At 53.8% G+C, this 20,571-nt stretch overlaps 1 protein-coding gene across 16 annotated transcripts in view; it reads right to left on the minus strand.

Moving 5' to 3' along the window:
* Positions 1 to 20,571, minus strand: part of NFIA (nuclear factor I A) — a 295,079-nt gene that overhangs the window by 186,733 nt on the left and 87,775 nt on the right. For all 16 annotated transcript variants that reach the window (XM_088522442.1, XM_088522451.1, XM_088522454.1 and 13 more), the window contains exon 2: positions 16,219 to 16,750. In XM_088522442.1, the coding sequence (XP_088378568.1) occupies positions 16,219 to 16,750 (532 nt within the window). The remainder of the gene's footprint in view (positions 1 to 16,218; positions 16,751 to 20,571) is intronic.

A 20,571-nucleotide genomic window follows, 5' to 3' on the forward strand; every position in this document is an offset into this window, starting at 1 on the left:
CAGAAGCAAGAAAAGCCTGAGGAAGTGGTAAGAGGCAGGCAGTGGTTGAACCGTGGGTAGCCAGCGACGGACTAACCAAATGCAGGCGCTATGGACGAAGCACAAAAGAAAAGCAGCAGCCCCAAAACTCGTTTTTAGCTTTGAGGGCCTGGACTGTGATGACTTTGCTCAAAACTTGCTCCCTTCTCCCCGCGCGCTGGGCGCCCCCGGCAGAGCGGATTTCATCCCCCAAGGAAAGGGCTCATGCTGAGCTTCAAACTGCCAGGCTCTGGCCAACACCAAAAGCCAAACCTTGGTTTTCCTGAAATAGCAGCAAAGAGTTAGGACACATGCACATATCAGTGCAGTCAGTATCATGCAATTTATGTCAAATAACAGCACGCTGCAACGTGACTTCTCATGCAAACCACGGTTTGCACTTCTTGGGAGTTTCCCCTAAGCAAGGGCAAGCAGCAATTTCTCCCCAGAAACTCCTTTCCAGCTTCCCCTTGCCGGGTCCCATTCGTTTTGCCGAGCACCCGAACTCGCCGCTATTTTGCCGCTGTGGATTTTCCAGCCCGCACGGCGAGGTGACCACATCACATCGCCAGCACGCGGGGCACGTCTGGAAGTCCACGGGAGTTTGGGAAGGGGGGTTTCCATAGGCAGGGTTTCTATCTGCCTCTTCTGGGTGCTCGATTCAACTGCTCTATGGGCAGACACACAGGGCTGCAGTGCTGCGAGCCCTGGTTGCCTCTAGGCAAAGCCACCAGCCCCCAAACCGCGTCCCGCCGGGTGCTTCCAAGCTCATACGGCGCCAGCGGGGAAACAGAGCTGCCCCGGACCGTTTCGGAGCAGAGAAGGAAGGGATAACAGCAGCGATGCGCTGCCCCACATTGGATTCAGCTCTATTGGAAGGCAAGGGCCACCACTTAGAGAAAGAAATCAATAAAAATGCAAAAGCGTTTGCATTAAGGCAGCAGCACGCGGGCGCTTCCCGGAGCGGGGAAGCGCGAGGGTCTGCGGGGCGGGCAGCAGCTCCCCGCCCGTGTCCCTCCACACACATGTTCTCAATATCCCCTGCTCCCGGGATAGGAAGTGGTGAGCGGGACGGCGGGAGCTGGGGACTCTTGGCAAGAGGCGCCGGCTTCTTTTTTTTTTTTTTTTTTTCAGTGGGAGGAGGAAAACGAGCGGTGGTTTTAGCGGGATTCCAGCGTGTGGAATCCATTCCTCGGGACGTGCCCGGCCGGCAGAGCCCGGGCCGCCGCGAAAACGCCGCTCCGCGTGAGAGCGACGGCGCCGCGCTGGGAGCCCTCGCGCGGAACGCGGCCCGGCGCGCGTGCGGAGCAGATGTCGGGGCAGCGGCAGCCCCGGGCGCCTTCCCCTCGAAGGCATCCGCGGCACCGCGGATTTATGTGCATCGCTCCCATTAGCGCTAATGGTGCTTAGACACATGCAGCAATTTCTCTCCTGCTCCAGGAAGGGAGCAGCGGCTTATGGATGAAAAGTTTGCTATTAAGGATCCTTAATACAATGGAAACGTTCTGTCTCTTTTAATTGTAATTTACTTCTAAGTGTAACCGCTCTGGGTTGGGAAAACCAGGATTCAGTCCAATTCAATTATGCAATTCTTGCCACCTGGTAAGCCTTGTTATTTTATAAAGAGTACTGTAGTAGAACTGGCAGATTCATTCATGTTCGGGATTTAAGCTTCGTATACTGTGTAATCACTGTCTCATAAAGAAGAATGCCGCGCAAGTCAACCACTCAATTATAATACCATCTTTAAAAGCAAATGTGTAAAAGTGATCGGCAAGATTCGCCTGCCTCAGCTGCCTCACGATTACGGATTCACGGAGATGTTCCACGCAGGGCTCTGCACCGTGGCTCGAGCCGGCCCCTTCGCACGGTGACGCCGGGTTCGGAACCCGCTGGTCCGACCGGTGCCCAGTCGCTGCGATGCCAAAAGGTTTTCCCACCCGCCTCGAGGTGCCCCAGGAAGCTGCACGGGGATAAGGCGGGGAGGAAAGCACAAAGGTGGCCCACAAGGAGACCTGCTGCTCTCCCCCGAGGTCGCCAGCCCCAAGAAACTGATTTTCTTGTCCCTGTTAGCAAATCCAAGCACAGGCTGTGAACGTGTGGGTATAAAAGTAGCAGAACTTGCCAGCAGAGCAGATTTAATCTAACCCGGCCGGTGTCAGAGGGAAAAGCTCCCTCCGTCCCCATCAGCTCCGGACGAAGCCCTGGCAGTGCCCTCGGCTGCATCGTGCCCCACCAGGCGCCGGGTCCCACACGAGACACGTCAGAGGACACAACCAGCTCTTCATGCACTCTCCAGCAAAGTGCGCGAAGCAGAGGAGCCAGGGAGAGCCCCCAGACAGGTTTTGCCACCTGTGGAAATGCTACCGAATCACTCGAGGACAGTTTCCCATCCCCGATCCCAAGAACGGGACGTCTGGAGATCTCCCACCTCATAAATAAGAGTGTCATGGCCTGATCATAAAAATGTAAAGTATTAATTAATAGCATAACTTCGGTTGGTCCTATAGCTCCGACATAATGAACCTGCCAATTTTGATTGCAAAGTGAAAACTCATCTCTTTATTTTGGACAAATAGGGTTAAGCTTCTTAAGCAATTCTTTGTTGTTTTGACTTCAACAATTTATGCAAATGAGATGTTAATTAGGGTAATTGTAACTTAAATTATGCTTGTGTAAACCTCTCCATTGGTAGGAAAGTGTGGGAATCCAGACAACTGGTATTTAAAGCAGCTGTACTAACTCACTTCTGAAAGCAAAGCATACCAAGATCACTTTCATGTCTTTACAATTTGTTTTTATGAGGTGATAACATTTTTACAAATACCATCATTTTTGCTTTTTTATATTGTAAGTGACAGTCTGACATTTTACAACTGGCTTATTGAAAACAAGAATTGAGCACTCTAGCTGTAACGGACATTAACTGCTCAATAGAGATTCACATGCTAATGAGGTGAGAGGGGCTCCAGAAAGTTTTGATAAATGCGACACACACTCTAACTAGCAGTGAATGTGAGTTGACAAAGAACATCTACACCAGGGTTCAATAAAATGTAACCCTTTAAATTAATCATACTGGCAGTATTTAATAGGACGCACAACAATCTCCTTTCTGATGGCCATAAAGCAGGAGAAACGCAAAGTCCCCACAAACCGGAGTTCCCACATCTCCCTCTTCACACGGCTACTTTCACTCGAGCGCTCGTGATTGTTCAAAAGGGAAAAAAGGGAAAAAAGGTGGTTACTGTAAATAGCAAAGTAGGAGGTTTGATTGTTTCCTCCTCGCAAAGCGCCCTGCTTCGCTCCGGCTCCGCTCCTCGCGGCTCCGCGGGGCAGACGCCTCCGTCCGAGAGATCTGTCATAAAAAGCGCAACCGGTTGCGCCCGGCGGCAAATTTCACAAAACTACGTCGCCGAAGAGCCTGAAGTGAGCAGTTTTCAGCTGGGCCTTTTTTTCAGCCCCGCTTGCTTATTTTTCCTCCTGCTAACTCCAGAAAGGGATGAAGGGAAGCACGAGAGAGCAGGCAACCCGAACCGAAACCATCTCCAGGCCACTCGATTCGCAGCAAACCCTCCGGATTTGCGGAGATTTTGTCAAAACCCAGCAGCCGCCAAAGGCGGAGGTGCAGCCCTTTCCCCAGGCTGCCCTGCAAGCACCCGGCCTCCCCACCACGACCCGGCTCGTCCCGGGAAGCCAAAGCCTTCACCGGCTCCTCCGGCTCCACGGCCGGGGCGCCGCCGCCATGCGTTATTTCTTCGCAGAGCGACAATCCCCAATACCCTTTTTGGTTTTAGCCCGTTTTAATCTTGGCAGGGAGTGTAAATCTGTGCGCTCAGCAGCATTACAGCCTTGCTGGCTGTCAAAACTTTGTCTCAGCCAACGCTGGAGTGGTATTCTTGTCATTGCGGCGAGGTAAGAGACTTCGCAGTCTGACATAGGAAAGCTCCCAAAGCAGTCGCTTATGCCAGGATGCCGACAAACTTATCCTGGTAACTCGGTTTGGGGCCATTTTTATGCCTTGTGCTCTTGTGCGGTCGCCCTCCTAGAGGAACGGCCGGGGCCCTACGCGCGTCCAACGCGGCTCGTCTCGAGCGCCTTCCCAAATGGAGCTAGATGGGCAGATAAACGAGATGCACATCCATGAATGAGCACAGAAAAAAGAAAAAAAAAAGGGGAAAAAAATCCCCCTCGTCTCCCCCTGGCCCACATTTCCACATTGATTAGCAGCGACCGGGCGCTCCTCCGAGGCTGGTTATTTAAACCCATATCCGGGCTCCAAGAGGTGCCGGGCACGGCTCAACTTCCAGCCCTGCGCTCAAATCTCTCAGCGCTCTAAAGGAGGAAGGAAGAGCGAGCGGGGAACCGCGGGCTGCAGCTCAGAAATGGCCATTTAGCCAAATTGCATACCTGTGCTGTGTCAGCTATATAGGAGATTCATCTCGTTCCATTGGTCTAATGGATAGCAATTGAATTTAATTAGCAAAACTACTTTGACTTAGTCTCATACTGTGCTGAATGTAATGAAATCTTTCTCCTCTCTCTCTCTTTTTTTTTCCCTCAAATAAAGAATGTCCTTAACTGCATTCCACTGTTAGAATATTAAAAGCTATATATGTTACTCTTAAGGACAAGGTACAGCCATCCCCTTTCACAGGATTTAGATTTAGTTATTGTATTACATAACATAAAATAATTAAAAAAGATACTTCAATAGTTACACACAGTATAAATTCAATTACCACGATGTCTCCATTAAAAGCACTTTTATAGTATGAATAAAATGCAAATCCTCTTTATGGATCAATACCAGAAACATAATTCTAGGCTTCATCCTGAGAAGGAAGTCAGCCTTAATAAATCACCCTCCCCTATTAAAAAAAAAAAAAAAAGAAAAAGAAAAAAAAAGTTTAAAAGATCTTTATTTGAAGGTATTTCTTTAGAGCAGATGTTACACTTTGTGTATTCTATGTATTTCTGTATTTCTCCCGGGCTCATGTTTTGGCAGTGGGGACCTCCCGGCGTCCCGGGCTCTGCCAGCAAGAAGTTTGCAGCACCCGACGCCACCTAAACGCAGCGTTTTTAGGGCAAAACCCATCCCCGTGGATTTGGAGGGGCTGCGGCTCCTTGGCCTAACTTTTGCCTGGCCGGGCACGGCGCGGCGCTCCGATGATTGATTGCGGTGGTATCGCTGTATCTTTGACTTTGAACCATAACCTCTTCTGCGCGCGGGGACAGTTGGGACCTACCATTTGCCATCTGCGGGGATGGAGGGGGAGCGAAGGACGTCGCCTACATTAATCAACCAATTAAGAGCGGACTTAAACAAAACATTAAAGCACAATAAAAACCTGACTGCTTAATAGCCTTATACTTTTAAAGAGTTGCCTTAAGGAGTTGTCCGGCGGGGCTGACGGAGGGGCCGGCGGCAGCGGGCAGAGCATGTGCAGAAAGGAAAAAGTTTGGGTTTTTTTTTGCTTTTACAGCACCTACAGCTTTTACAAAGCTACAAAAATAAACACTTTTTCTGTGCTATTGAATAACCGGAATTGGGAAGGAATCCATGAAGTTGGCCGAGCGGGGCTGCTCCTGCCCGGCGAGGTGTCTCTTTGTCTATTGTTCCTGCTTCTTCGCATCTGCGAATAAACTGCAACCATCGCCACGCACGTGCTCCACCAAAGTCTCAAGCAATCTATTGAGTTGCCACATGTTTTCTTTATGTTAAAACCTTTTAAAACCTTTTTTCTTTTGAGAAAATGCAAAAAAAAATATTGACTTGGCCTAGGAATGAGCTGCACTGAAGCACCTCTTTAATCGAGTCCCTCAACAAGACGTGCTTGTGATAGCAGCCCAGGTAGCAAAAGTAGCAACATTGACGTTTTGGGAGGTTTGTAAGTCAACGAAGTTCAGAGCATAAACAGACCTGCAACTAACAGAACCTCGGAAAATTTTCCACTGGACACTTTGTGCTTACAGAGGCTTCCTGAACCCCCCCTTTGTGACATCTGCTGCCACTGCAGAAGGACCAGGGCCCCAACCAGCCTCACAAGCGGTCGTTCCCCAGCAGCGGTTCCCACCTCCTCACATGTCCCCAGTGTCACTTGGCATTTGCAAACCCAGTGCTGTGCTAGGGCAAAACACAGAAGGAAACTCCAGTCACCTGCATTACACCTACGGTCACCTGCAATCCACCTATGGGCACAGCAGACAGGGATCCAAGCTGAAGAGCTTTCCCTCATGGGAGATGCCAAGACTCTTGTGCTTGATGCTGAAGTCCCTAGGTTTCACCCCAGGCACTGCAGGCCTCATGCCCATACTCACATGGGACCACTAGTTGCAGGATGGGATATGCAGCCCAAACCTGCTGCCCTGAGCAGGCCCCTGTCCTGTCTCATCCAACCTGTTCCACTTGCCTTTTCCCACTCCATCCGTCTTGTCCCATCCTATCCCATCTGTCCCATTCAACCTAACCCATCCTGCCTTATCTGTCCCACCTGTCCCATTCAGACCCATCCCATCGATCCTGTCCTATCCTACCCCATCCAATCCATCCCATCTGACCCATCCCATCCATCCTGGAAGGGCTCTCCCAGCACGGTGCCTCCTGGCCCAACCCGCTGGTCCTCTGCTGCCCCAGCTCCTGGTTCTGCTGATACCCACAGCACTTTGCTTCACCACAAAAACGTAACCGGCAGCACTGGGACTCATCTTCCCCAGGGACATCCCAGGTCCGGAGTGGGGACAGCCTCTAAGAGGATTTCACAAATATTTGGGCCAATGCCTCGGGGGTGGTGGTGGGCACGGAGCTCGAGGGCTGCAGCCGCATCCGAAACCCGGCTCATCCTGCCCTGCTCCCACCCGGATCCCCCGTTCGGCTCCCAGGGAGCAGGACGGGTGCAGCGGCACCGGGTCAGACGTAACGGCGGAGCCTCCGTCCCGCCACGAAGGAGCCGGGCGTGAACAAAGCAGCCCCTTCGGGCTGCACCGGCGCCAATGCCGTCTCCACCACAACCTCCACACGCCGCAGAACCGCGCGCTTAATTATCTGCTTCGGCAACGCCGCGCTGTCCAATTTATTAAACGGGTTCCTTATTTGTAAACGAAAATCAGAGCTACGAGGGCGTACGGAGAGCGGCGCTTCCTGGCTCAGCGAGAGGCAGACAAAGACCCCTAGTGATGCACCAAAAACACTACCCCAAAAAAACGTACTCTTTAAAAAGATCACCAATTTAATGCTTTTTGTATTTCATTTATCAGCCATGTAGTCATCATTCCCCTCCCTACCACCATCTGTACACACTTTCCCAATAGACCATCACAGCTGTCCCGTTTCTCACACAAACACTACCTTTTATACACTCCCCAACTGTTTTTAATAACTGTTCTGTGCACAGCACTGTACTCCCTTTGTTTTCCTTTTTTTTAATACATATATAAAAAAAGAAAGATATAATGCAAACAAACAGGTCATCGCCATGATGGGTGCAGGAAGGCACCTGGAAGGGGACGTGCTGCAGGACCTGCCCTGGGGCACGGGCACGAAGTTCCCCTGCAAAGTTGCTGTGGGAGAAGGGGCTTTGCACGGAGCGAAGGCAGCGCGAGCGAGGAGCCCCCCGTGCCTCTTCCCGAGGAAACGGGGTTAAACGCGGTGTTTGCAGCCGGAGAGGGGGGTTTGCTCAACGCTGCAACCCAGTGAGGCTCCAAACTCCTGCCTGGTGCCAGGAGGTTTCTCCCTGCAGAAGGGGAAAGCACGGAGGGAGCCGGGGCATCGGCGCGAGCTCGGGCTGCTGCACTCTCTCCACTCGCATCAAGACTCTGCTCCGGGGCTTTTAAGCCTTATTGCACTTTTCACAACTACTTTTATTTATGAAAATAAACTTCCCGGGGCAAGCAAGATGCGCCTGCATGCGTCAATGCCGCCGAAGCCAAAGCCTCCTCCGGCGGCCGGAGCCGTCGCTCGTCCCGCCGCTGCTGCGGGATTTACTTTCCAGTGCGGTCACAACTACTTTTGAGGGCAAATGTAAATGGGATTGATGGTTATTTTTAATGAAGTCCTCGTCACATGGAGAAAAGTCCTCGTGGTGGCACAATGGAAGCATTGCCGTGGCTATCTCTCCCCAAAAGGGATGACAACAATAGCTGCGCTTTCCGAAAGCGCCCGCGTACAAAGAGCGCTTTCTTCTGATTTACTTGAAACTACTTGGCTTCAAAAAAAGAAAAAGAACGACAAAATGATTTAAATTTTGCTCTGTGTTTCAGAAATTCTGCTCTTTTCTCCCATATCAAACAAGACCTGCGTTGGCTATAAAATCAGACAGAAACTTCAGAGATCCTGTCTGATTACTGTATTAACACCTCAAGGAGACGCTCACGCTGACACTAACCCTCTAACCTGCCTCTGACGCCTCTGCAGTGGCCGAGCACCCTCCTTTCGTGCTTTACAAGGCACTTTGCAGCACGCGGTCCTTCCTTTGCGGTACAGATGCAATGTTTCCTGCACCGTGCGCAGGAGGCCCAACCGACAGGCGCAGGAAAACACGGCGCGGATAAAGCTGGCTCAGTGCTCGGCTCTGCGCTTCGCCTTATACTTTCTCCCGCAACTGCCAGCCCAAACGGCCTCCTCTGCCCCTGCCAACGTCCTGCTGGCCGAGCACAGGGTCCAGGACTATCCCCAGGCGCCGCCAAGTCCTGAGGTGAGGATCAACATGTCCTGGGAATTATTTCTCCCGAATTTGCAGATGTGTTTTGCACCGACGCCTGATCCGGGCATGCCGCGCTGCTGCGAATGGTAACTCAGAGCTAAAAGGCTGGTGACACCCCCAGGTCACACTGTGGACTGTGGTGTGACCAGAGGAGACACAGGCCGAGGGCAGTGTGCAGGAGAAGCGGTCTTAGATATCGACGTGTTATTAACAGGATGGATGGGTGTACCTGGGAGGACACCTGCACCGCTGTGGTGAGGGGAAAGAGGCCGTCACCTTGGGAGCTCATGGGCAACGTCCTGTGTGTTCGGCTGTTGCAAGAGCTCCCCACGGCTCCGGGCAGAGCCAAGGCCACAGGAGCTCCCATGGGTGACAGACAGCGGGGTACAACAGTGGCCTTGGGGGACACCGCCGTGCCCGTGTGTCTTCTGCTGCGGAATGTCTTGGTGGCACCTTCTCCTGCACGCAAAACCCTTCGCCCTGGGACGCTCACAAACATTGCAGCATCGAAAAACACGGAGCGCAGCCAAGGCTTGGCCCCGAGGAGCACGGGTAGGGCCCGGCCGCGCTGCGCTCCCGCCGTGGAGACCCAGCACCGCCGCGATTCACGGCCCGCGCGTCTCCCCCCAAAACACGAACACGCCGCAACATCCAATCGTGGCCTGGCACGCATGCAAGAAAAAGCCCATGGCAACAAAGACGACAGCTTGCCAATGGCAGCTGCTGCACGCGCACACCAAATTAAACTATATTCTTCTGAAAAGGGATATTATTGTGGCGTTTGTTTCCCCTCACCCATCGCCCTCACCAAATGTGGGGGAAACATCGACGTGTCTCAGCGTTGGGAGAGGGGATGGAGGGACAGCGCCCCGGCGAGCGCGGCACGGGATTCCTGCAGCGGAGACCAGGGGCGCGCGGGGCTGCGCGCGGAGCCGGCGCGCTTGGTCCGGCCGCCCCTGCGGACACGTCCGGCACCACGCGAGGAGCCGGGTGGTCACGCGAGCCAAGGCCTCCCGAGCTGTTATGTAATCCCCGAGTTATCCGCCTCCCCGCTCGGGAAGATGAATGTCATATCAGACCCCTGACATCATGTATCCTCCAAGTAATTATTTCTGATACCGCAAGAGTTACACGGGGTGCACAATAAAATTAAAAAGTAGAAAGCAAGGTTAATAAGATTATCGTGTTGGTGTAATAGGTAATGCATTTTGCAGTATATCCTTAAATCTGCCCTCTCCAAACATAATTAAATAACGGTGATTTATTTTTTGAAGGAATGCAGACATAGAGCGGATCCTCCTACCCAGATATGCTAATGGCTTCGGCCCCCAAATCGCGCCGCCGCTCGCACCTTTCCAATCCTCGCATGAGTGCAGGCCGCGCGGCTCCCGGCAAGGCACCAGGAAGTCAAGGAAACTTTCGGGCATTAAATCCACACCAGTTCATTGGACTAACCCCAGCAGCACGCAGGGCCCCGAGCCCCTTGGGAAGAGGAACGGGCTCCTTCTTCCCAAAGGCCGAGGTTTCTGGGCGCTCCGGTCTCCATTTCGTGCACGGCGCCTGCTCGGCTCCTGCGCACAAAATGGAGGCCCGTGCGCGTGGGATGGACGAAGGCTCCTATCGCAGCTCACCCCAAACCCACCGGCACTGAAACGGGCATGAAACCAGCCCCGGGGCGAGGGAGACACCTAACAAACGCTCCCGAATAGGTTAATGCACTGTTTCCTCCTCAAACAGAACCACTTGGCCCTTTCTGCAGGTGAGACAGGACCTGGGCACCACCATCACCAACTTGCCTGGGAGAAGGAGGGGGATCTCCCTGGGAGCCAGCTCCCCTTCGCACCCCCTGCACCTTGCACGTCCTCAGAAATGAAGCGATCAAGCCAAGCGCGTGGCCCTGCGCGCTCGGCCTCTCCCTCAGCCCGCAGGCACCTTCGGCTTTGAAAACCCCTCATTTGCACGAGCAGCAAATCCGGCCTGGAGGGCCCGAACCCAGGGCCGCGTGCCAAGGCCTCCCACCGCGGAGCCGCCGCGGCCGGGCCGGGGGCTGAGCCGCGCTCGTGCTCCCCGGGGGCAGCCGCGGGAGCCGTCGGGAGCGGGGCCGGGGGCACGCGGGGCCGGGACGCCCTGCCCGCCCGCGGGCGGCTCGGCTGGGGCGCGAGCTGCGGGTGTTGAGCGGAGGAGGAGCCGCGAAGGCGCCGGCGGCGCGGGGAGCCGAGGATGGCCTTTCCTTTACATCCACATGGGAAGGAGCGAGCAAATACATAATCATAATAATAAGCAGTGGCTTTTATGAACAATTAGGATTCCTCTGTTTCTTTGAAGGGTTTGAAAAGCTGACATGATGTTTTGGGTTCTCCAGATTCAGCTTTGAGGCCTCAACCAAGAGAAACATCCAGCCCCGCTGTGTACAGCAGTGACCACAACAAAGATTGTGGTTTCTCCCACACTCGCCTTAAATAGATCTAAATTAATGCTATTCATCATTGGGTGGAAAAGAAGGGAAATATAAAAGTGCAGGCGCTTGTAGGCAAGCCAAGAGCGTTGGGTAACTTGCTTACCAGCGCGCGAGCCTCACCGCCCGCTCCGCACCGGCCTCCATCCTGCCCGCCGGGGCCCGCGGCGCGGGAGCAGCGCCCTCGCGAGCCTCGCGTCACCTGGGATGCCCTGTGGGCATTAAAAGCACCCGTATCGAGGGTTAATCTGCTGCTGCTGCTGGGGAAGGCGCCGCGCTCCCACGCGGGCCAAGCGCGGCCGCACGGAGCTATCTCGCCGCGCCACGCGGGGTGCGCGCTCGGCACGGCCGCGTGCGCGCGGCGATAGCGGGGCCGCGCGGCGCCGCCGGGAGCCTTCGTCTCCGCAGGCCCCTTCTGATGCAAACGCAGGCTCCTCGGGCTGGCTTTTTACACGAGCCTTTTACAAGCCTGAAGCAAAGCAAAAGGCGACTTCTCCTCGAGGTATTCCTCGAAGGCAAATATACCGCAGGACAACTTCGTTTCACTTTCTTTTTTTTTTTTTTTCTAACTGTAAAAGTGTCGCGGTGGCAAAAATTAATTGGGGAAACAGCCTCTGAAACACCAAACTTTTAAAAACTTACTTGAACGCTGAACTTTTCTACTTCCCCTGGATGCAGAGAAAGAAACCTGTGCATAGAAACATATGAAATACCCGCTGCAAAGCTGCGTGGGTGTTTTTTGGGTGACAATAAGTGCAACCTGCACATCCTGCCGAAATGCATGGGGCCTGTGCACATCCCAGTCCATAAACAAAACTTTAAAGACTGTTTTTCGTGAATGCTGCAAGAGTTTTGTGTTGGAAGTAGGTTTTCAAACACATTACAAAAGGAGGAAACGTCACGGCTGTTTTAGAAGTCCTCAGATGTGTGCAGAAGTGACATACATGTTATGTATTATCTTCCCAGAACAAACACCATTTGAAACGTGCCCCTTTTTAACTACCCTCACGAGCCGTCGAAAGAGCATTTTGGTTGAAACTTGGGAGGAAAGGGAAAAAAAAAAAAAGGAAAAAAAAAAAACCCTACTGATCTTACACCTGCTCTTTAGCAGTGGGAAGTGGGTTCTCAATCTGTTAACATGACCATCTGGCCAATCTGCATATCACGGCTCTCCGGATCACTGTACGAAGGAATGACAATACCGCAGCCAAAACAAAAGTAAAACGCATCAAAAAACTAACAGCGGTGCAGCTCTTTTGATTTAAATTAAATAATAAATGCGGTATCACAGCAAAGCAAGGAAGCCATCTAAATAATTAAAAACGAGCCTCCGTCGCAGCATAATTAAGTAAACAATATGGTGCGCGCGCGAGCGCGGCCCCGGCCGGCGATAGTTTGCAGGGGCGGACGCTGCACTTTGCGCGGGAGTTGGGGAGGCTGCGGCGGCTCCTGCGGCGCCGGATGCCGCTCGCCCGGCGGCTCCACGCGGCCCCGTTAAGGGGATTAACGCGGCGCAGTCAATAACGGGCGCGCGCGGACGCTGCGGTGCAGGGCTGGCTCAGCGACGCGCGCGCCGGGGCTCTCCGCAGCCCGGCTCGCCGGGGCCCCGCTCCGCGCTCTTCCAACACACCCCGCTCTGCGGTGGCCCCGGGATAAACTCTGTAAGCCCCCCAATCGGAGCAGAAAATGGGTCTGCTTAAAGTTCAAGGTCGGGCGCTATCTACTATTACCTAGTCCACCCACCACAGAGTGTGTTTAAAGGCTAAGTAAATTTTCATCGTTGCAGAATTAAGGCCGGCTTCTTACAGCGACTTTGGCTTCCACTCTAAATATTAGCAGAATCCAGAGCGGGGTAATTAAAAAAAAAAAAAAAAAAGAGCTCATTTAAATAAAAAGCCGCCCCACGATTTTACTTAAGCATAGTGTTTTTAAACCCTCTTCTGCAATATTAAAAGGTTTTGCACCACAAAAACCTCCGTGGCTAAACTCTCGCCCCGCGCGTGTAGCGGGTCCGCGGCCGGCCCGCGCCGCCGCTTTGTCCGCCCGTGCGGCCCCTGAAGAGCGCGACCTCGCGCAGAATTTAACCACCTCAATCGCGGGTCTTTTGGACAATCCGATCACATTAGCCGAAGGAGCTCCAAAGCCGTAAAAACCTCCAGAAGGTTCTCGGTTGAGTGCCTACTAATGAACAGAGGTTAACTTTATCTAAGAGGTCAAATGCCTGGTGGCTAAGGTTGTGACCTTAACAACTTAAACGGTGACCTTGCCACGTGCCTCCTATATTGTAGGTTCTGATACAGATCATCTGGTAAAGGGCCGGCCGTAAATTAGCTTTACTGTTAGCCTCCCACAAAGAAAACGCTTCGCCACCACGGTTTTTCCAAGTTGTCACTCGATACGAGCACGGAATAAGGGAAAGCTAAAGAGCAAGCCCAAGTTTCGGGGTATGGGAACGCCGCCTGCTTTGAGTTAAGCAGATTATAAGCTGCAAATTGAGAGCAATCCGCCAAATTTCAAGGCTTTTTTGTTGGGGAGGGTGGGGGGCAATTCCTGATTTGGAAAACATGGATGTTCTTTTCCTTCCTTTTATTTTTTATTTTCATTTTTAGGGGAAAAAAAAAACAAACCAAAAAAAATAAAAATGACACATAGTTGGTGCATCTGCCTCTTTTTGTTTGCTTTTTTTCTAGCCGTCTCTTGAAGGGAGTGATGGTTTGGGTGGCTTTGCGGGAAGCAGCGTTGCGAGCGGCGCACGTGCGCCCGGCTACGCGAGGGGCAGCGACGGGGCCGCGCTCCTGCGCTCGCAGGAGAAGCAGCCTCTCGCAGGGCGTCTTGGAAGAGAGAAATCCCTCCCCAAAAAATAAAGGAAAGTGGGGAAAAAAAATGGGAAAAAAAAAAAAACAGCGAAGCGAGCATGGCGGGTGAAAAGGTCGCGATGGTTTTGGCACGTCCCTTGGAGCACGTTTCGGAGTCTGCGCCTCCTGCCAACACTGGCAACTTCTCAAAACTTTTAAGGAGGTAAAAACATTGTTTGGTGTTTGCAAATCCTCCGTCCCGCGGCAGATGCTTCCCCGGGCGCGCGGCCCCGCGCTGGCCCGGCCGCGGCGGCGGTGGCCGTCCCGCGCCCCGGCACAAAGGGCCCTGGACGCTCCCCGCCGCCGCGGCACCAATGGCGGCGCCTTGGCCAATGCTCGGTGCCACGGAGCCTGCCGGGACGTGGCGGGGAAAGGAGAGAAAGGGAGAAAACGCACAAAAGAAGGGGGGAAAACTAGAAAAAAGCCAAGCAGACGGCACCCGCCATGCTCCCCGTGTGGAGCCCGCTCTCGAGGCCACCGCTGGCCTGGCAGGCCCGTGCCTCCCTCCTTCCGCACCTGCGGTCCGGGGGAAAATCGGGGCCTTTGCCGCACTCCTGGCTCCCATTTTTGCCGCTTTTCTCCCCATTCTGATGTGTAGAGTGAGAGCATCGCTTCCTCCTAGCGAGCTCCACGCTTTGCTTGATTTTCACTCATTCTGAAAGGCAATACTCATATTTATCGGCACGGCGCTAGAACTCCAAATAACGTAAGAAAAAGCAGCGTGCTGTGCAGCCGGACCCGTCCATTTTCCAGACGTTTATACGGAGCAGGTGACCCTGCTGCCTGAAACAGGGGGGGAAACTGAGGCAGGATGCGGGGACGAGCGGTCCGGGCCGGCCCTCGGCCCGCTCCGCGTAGCCGTAAATCGGTAATCCTCGCCCCGCCGTGCCACGTAATAAATCGCAGAGTAAATAAAGCGCTTTCCGCAATATTTGCCCACATTCCCTCCGCCAGAAATGTGCAATATGATTTACCGCATCACACCCAATTGCAAAGTAAATTTCCCGGCTTATCTAGCTAAAATACCACAACGGTATCCGAAAGCCCTTTCTAAACACAGACTGTATCAATAAAATTACAGCGGTGGCACCGTGCGTCGCAATAAAACACGCCACGGGTGCAGCGCCGAAAACTTGGAGATTGTCAACGCTCGCACCAAAACCCGGCCGGAACGCGGGCTCGCGGGCCAGGATTTGCTAAGGTTTCTGGCGTGGCTGCAGAAATCGGGTTTTCTCGCCCGCGATCCCTCCGTGGTCCCTGTGCTCCTCTGCTTTTCCACCTTGTGCAAGCCCTGGCGTTGCAAGCGGGACCTCGTGCCGCCCGCGCGGGTGCTCCCCGCACGCTCTCCCTTGCCACTCGGCCGCCCCGAAGCGATACAATAGCGCATTATTTTAGCCAGGCGGCCTATTACGTATCCTTGGTGTATCCTGCACATTAATACCCACGGGCTGGGGGGCCTTTGCGCTGGAGTCAGAGATCCCGAGACTTTCAATTTCAGCACATAAAAAAAAAAAACCCACACATTTTTACCCACCCCACACCTCCAATAAGCACAGTTTTATCAAACGAGGAATTGGCTTGAGTTCTGTGTGGATAAATGGGGGCGTTTAGGGTTTTCTGTCAACGTTGGCCCCTTCCTTTCCTCAACGCGCCTGCACAGATCCTCCCTTTGGCAGCTTTGAGCATGCGGCTGCGACGTCTGCCCATCGTGGGACGCCGTTTCCCTTTGCTCCAGGCCCCATCCCGCACGCTCCCGCTCCCGGGACATCGAGGGGAGGGAGGATATTGGGTTTTCCCAGCAGCCGGGCCTGAAACCTTGGCTATGCCGAGCTCCCTCACACTAATCGGTGCATGAGAGACACAGAATCTACTAAAAAATATATATACATGTGTGTACTGATGCGTGTGCATATTTGTGTGTATATATATATTTATTTTATATATATATATATATAAATAATTAAGAGGAGTCTCACTGTACTAAGTCTTGGCTACCTCCTGTGCAAATATCCAGGTATCAAAAGGCTGCCCCGAGCCCCCACTTTCCTTTAACCCTGGGGAAAATAAACGGACTTTTAACCGCGGCGGCCACGCGCGCCCTCCCGGCTCCGGCCGCCGGCTCGGCGGGAAGAACCCCGATCCCAGAGACGAACAGAAAGATGGAGAAACGGTGGAGAAAGGCACTTACCTGCGGCGTGCACAAAGTATGCCAAATATAAATCGAGTTCCTTAACAGAAACTCCTATATGGTGCGGCTGTACGCACAGCCCGGGGTTAGAGCACTGTGGGGACTTTACAAGGCGCTCGCCATCAGTACTTTCGAGCGGAATACCTTTAAATAAAATCACCATAACAAGGTCCAACCTCCAGACCTTGTCTGCCTGGCGGAGGCAGTCAATTCTTCTCATCTTGCCCTTCTGGTCTGGATTGGAAAGAACGCAACACGGAGGCTTTTTTCCTGTGACTGTGAGAACAAAATCCTCCCGAAACTCAGGCCTGATATCTTTCCGCAGCTTGGCCAGAAGTCTGGACGCCCATTTTTGCTTTACCTCGGGTTTTTCACTTAGCAGTTCGTCCTTCACGGCTCTCTCTTCCTCTTTTGACATGCGTTTCTCATGTTTTTTGAAGTATTTTCGTTTTCGGGCTTGCAGGTTGAACCATGTGTAGGCAAACGCTCGGACGTGAGGCAGAAGTGCTTCGATGAAGGGATGAAATTCATCCTGCAAAAAAGGCACAGAGAGCGGTTGGTGTCACCGAAAGCACCACTTGAGCACAGGCCCGGCCGTGAAACTGGGGCAAAAAGCGGGAGACTTGGGCACTCAAAGCCGCCTGCCCACCCTGCGCCCGCCCCGGCCAAGCACCGATGTGTAAAACAGGGAGATTTTGCAACTGTTGGGCCTTTCTGCAAAACTTCTGGTTTATTGTTTTTGTAAGAGCAGAAGAAGGAGTTAAGCGGCCGAGCGCGGGCCTGGCCGCTGGCTCCCGACCCGGCCGCCAATTTGGCAGAGCGGCGCGGCCCGCACGCCAGCGGCGCGCACGGCGATCCCCCCGCGCCGCGCGGCTCCGCCACGGCCACGCGCGACACCGCGACACCGCGAAGGGCGTCTCGGCGCTCCGGCCGCGGGAGGCGAGAGCTCCTCCGGGACGCCCGGCCACCACCAACGCGAAAAGCAGCAGAAAATGCAAAGCTCACAAGTTTGTTTTGTTTTATTAGAGGTTGGTTTATATTTAGTTAATTTTTTTTGGATGGGATATTTGGAAGCGTGATATGGCGAGACGCGCTGGGCCTTTCTGTCAAGCAGCAGGACAAAGCGGTGGCCGCGGACTTTAGCACACCTTGCGCAAACACGTGAAAAATAACTTTTTTTTTTTGCTTTTTTCCCTATATTGTGCCACATCCCAGAGCGTGCGAAAAGCGACGGCAGCCTCGGCGAGGCGGCCTGGCCAGGCAGGGACCCGCGCGCTTTGTCTCGCGGCGCTTTGAGCTTGCCCCTCCGCTCCGAGACGAAAATAACCGCTCCGGCACGACAACATAAAACAGAATAAAATAAAGGAAATGCAAGCAGGACACCCAGTATTGTGGGGAAAATGAAATTAAGATATAGACTGAGAAGGAGTTGCTTGAGCACAAGGGCCAGGCTGCCTCTGCCGAAATGAATGACGGAGGAGCCGGCGTCGAACGGGTCTCCTGCCTGGGTGCCTCTGGCTCTGGGATTGGGCCCTCCAGGAGGGAAAAATAACAGAAACTTAATATATATACGGGCAGCCCGGGGCCGCGGCGCGCTGGCAGCCGCCCCGCCAGCGCTCTGGGCATTGCCCCTCGCAGGACGGTGCCGCCGCGAGCGCCCCGGCGCCCTGCGGACCTGCCTCTGCAAACGCCGCCTTGCCCCTCGCCCGGGGTGGGACGGGAATCTCATCTTCTGTTCCAAAAAATGAGAGGAAAATTGGGAAATCAATAACTGAAGCCCCTATCAGTGAAATCCTGTCGTAACTCCAGCCCGTGCACTGACTTCCCCAAAGGTTTGATTTTACTTATTCTGAGTGGTTCTTAAAACGTAAACACGATGATTTATAGCTAATATTATAGTGCATTTTTATTTTAAACACAGATTGTTAGAAACGACCCAAAAAATGACATATTACACATCGTTACGGCACAGCAGAGTGGCAGCAAGCAAAAGCACGGCTGATTATTAAAATACAAACACATAAAATAAATCACTCCCGTGATTGACACATTCCCTTTTCTTTTCCCCCTTTTCCTCTAGACCATAGTTTCAAATTTCAGCAAAGTTTTTAAAAAGGCAAAAAGGCAGAGGGAAGATTGCTGCCCGCTTGCAGCCGGGGGATGCACGCAGCGAGGGACGGCCGGGGCAGAGCGCACGCAGCTCCTGCCAAAACGGAAAACGGCTTTTGGTGGGGGGGAATAAAAGGGAAAGACAAAAATTGCAGGTCGCTGCAAGCTATTAAAAATTATGAAAGTGCGTGTGTGATCCCCGGCGTCCTGACCCTTCGCCCTGCGAAGGAGCGAGGAGAAAAGGCCTTTTGTGGCAGCGAAGTTGATGCGCGAAGGTGCCCGCGCGGGCGGCCGCGTTCCCGGCCCGCCGGAGCCCGGAGCGCGCGCCGTGGTCCCGAGCGCGCCGGCCGCGGCACCTGGGGCTGCCCCGCTGCGCGGGACGCTGCGAATGGGGCCGCTCGGCCGCGCCGAGCCGCTACTGCGGCGCCAACCTGCAGGGGAGGGCGAAGCGGCGCGCCAAAAGATTATGAAAAACTTCAAAAAATTAAAACTCAGGAAAAAAATTTAAAAACAGCTTTTTGCTATAAAGTCAGGCTGTGATTTGAAGCAGCTCCCCGCCTGGAGCGGATCAGAAGCCCCGGGAGCTGCTCGGAGAGGTGCGCGCGGACGCGCTAGGCTCCGTGTCTCTTCAAAATGGTGTTCGGCGAGAAAAGGTTAATGACTCATAAGCAGAGGAACTTTGGGGCCGGCCTCGCCACCCGATTCCTGCGGAAAGCCGCCCGGCTCGCGTCAAGTTGTGAGCAAAGTCGCGGTGGAAATAAAAGCAGCCCGCGCTGATCAAACACGTCGGGCCGGCAGCAGCGGGGGGCAGCGGCCGCTGCACAATGCCATTATTTATTTCGGGGTTATTACAGCCAAAAGGGGGGAAAAAAGGAAAAAGAAAGAGAAAAGGAAGTTTGGGAGATGCATCTGTGCGAGCGCGTTTGCAGATGTGCAGGCGGCTTCGCGGCCCCGCAGCGAAACGCGGTGATTTTCAGTCACTTGTGGCAAAGGCGACGGCCGCTGCCTTTCCTCAAGTTGGCTTTGGGGAAACTTTGGGAGCGCTTGGTAAAGACGTTCGCTTTCGCCCCTCGGCCTGAAAACCCTCGACGGCCCAAAGCTGCTCCAGAGAGTGCAAAAAATAAGTTTTTACCATCAGATTCCGCAAAGTTTGCAGATTTGGCTGTGCAGAGAAGAGCCCGTTCCAACCCCGCGCTGAAAATTCGGGCCGCAGGATTCTTTGGAGCCAGACTCAAAACCTCACGTGCTCTTCTCAAATTTGTCAAAAAACTAGGCCAGAACAACCCTGAAATCACGACCCCAGCTCGGAGAAATAATGTAACACTTAAAGGAGCGCTTTGGAAACAATATATTTGTGCTGATCTTCCCGAGATCACGCCAGCTCCGGCGACCCTTGTTAATATTTTTACAATCCATTTGCTTGTAAATCTGCTGGGAGCGGCGCGGTCGTGCCCGGCTCGGCCCCGCTGCCCGGCGCACACGGCGCGGGAAGGATGTTTATATTTTCCTGACAGGCGATACGGAGCGCTCATGCCACCGCAGCTACAGCGCCGCGATAAATACGCTCGGGACCGTGATTGCTGTTTGTTTTGCTTTTCCCAGCCACTTTTAAGCTTTCCCCTTTAAATGCAAGCCCAAACTTTAAAATAAAAACCATTAAAAAAATAAAAAAAAAATAAAAAGGGAAAAAAAAAAAAGGAAAAAACAAAACATCTTTGTCTCCGAAGTTGCAGCAGCGAAAGTGGCCGTAAATTCTGAAATGGGGGAATGAAGCGCGTCGCGCTGCGGGCGCGGGATGCCCGGAGCCCTCGGTGCTCCTGGGACCTTCCCGAACGGGCCCGCGCTGGATCCGCGTGTTTTAAGCAGGGAGCTCCGCGGCTCCTTCGGGGCAGACCCGAAACCGGGTGTTTTGGGGTGTTGTTTTTTTTTTTGGGGGGGGGGGGGGGGGTAGCGGGACGCGAGGCCGCAGGTCAGGGCGGACGCTGCGCGGCTGCGGAGGGCGCCCCGCGCACGGGCAGGAGCAGAAAGGGGGGTAAAACTAGATAAATCAGCGGGAGGACTCGCGGCCGCGGAGGAAGCGGGCTGGGGTTTGCGCCCGCCGCAAAGTGTTTCCGACCGAAACCCGCGGCTCCCGCTGCGCGGGGGCGCAGCCGCTGCGCGCCCGCCCCGTCCCGCGGCTGCGGGGAGTGGGGGGGGGGGCGAAAAGTTGCGCCCCGTCCCGCGCAGCCCCGCGGGGGGTGGCGC

This window comes from Tinamus guttatus, unplaced genomic scaffold (assembly GCF_059628265.1).
Source record: "Tinamus guttatus ecotype Peru unplaced genomic scaffold, ASM5962826v1 Tinamus_guttatus_pri_ptg000153l, whole genome shotgun sequence".
NCBI classification, from domain to species: domain Eukaryota; kingdom Metazoa; phylum Chordata; class Aves; order Tinamiformes; family Tinamidae; genus Tinamus; species Tinamus guttatus.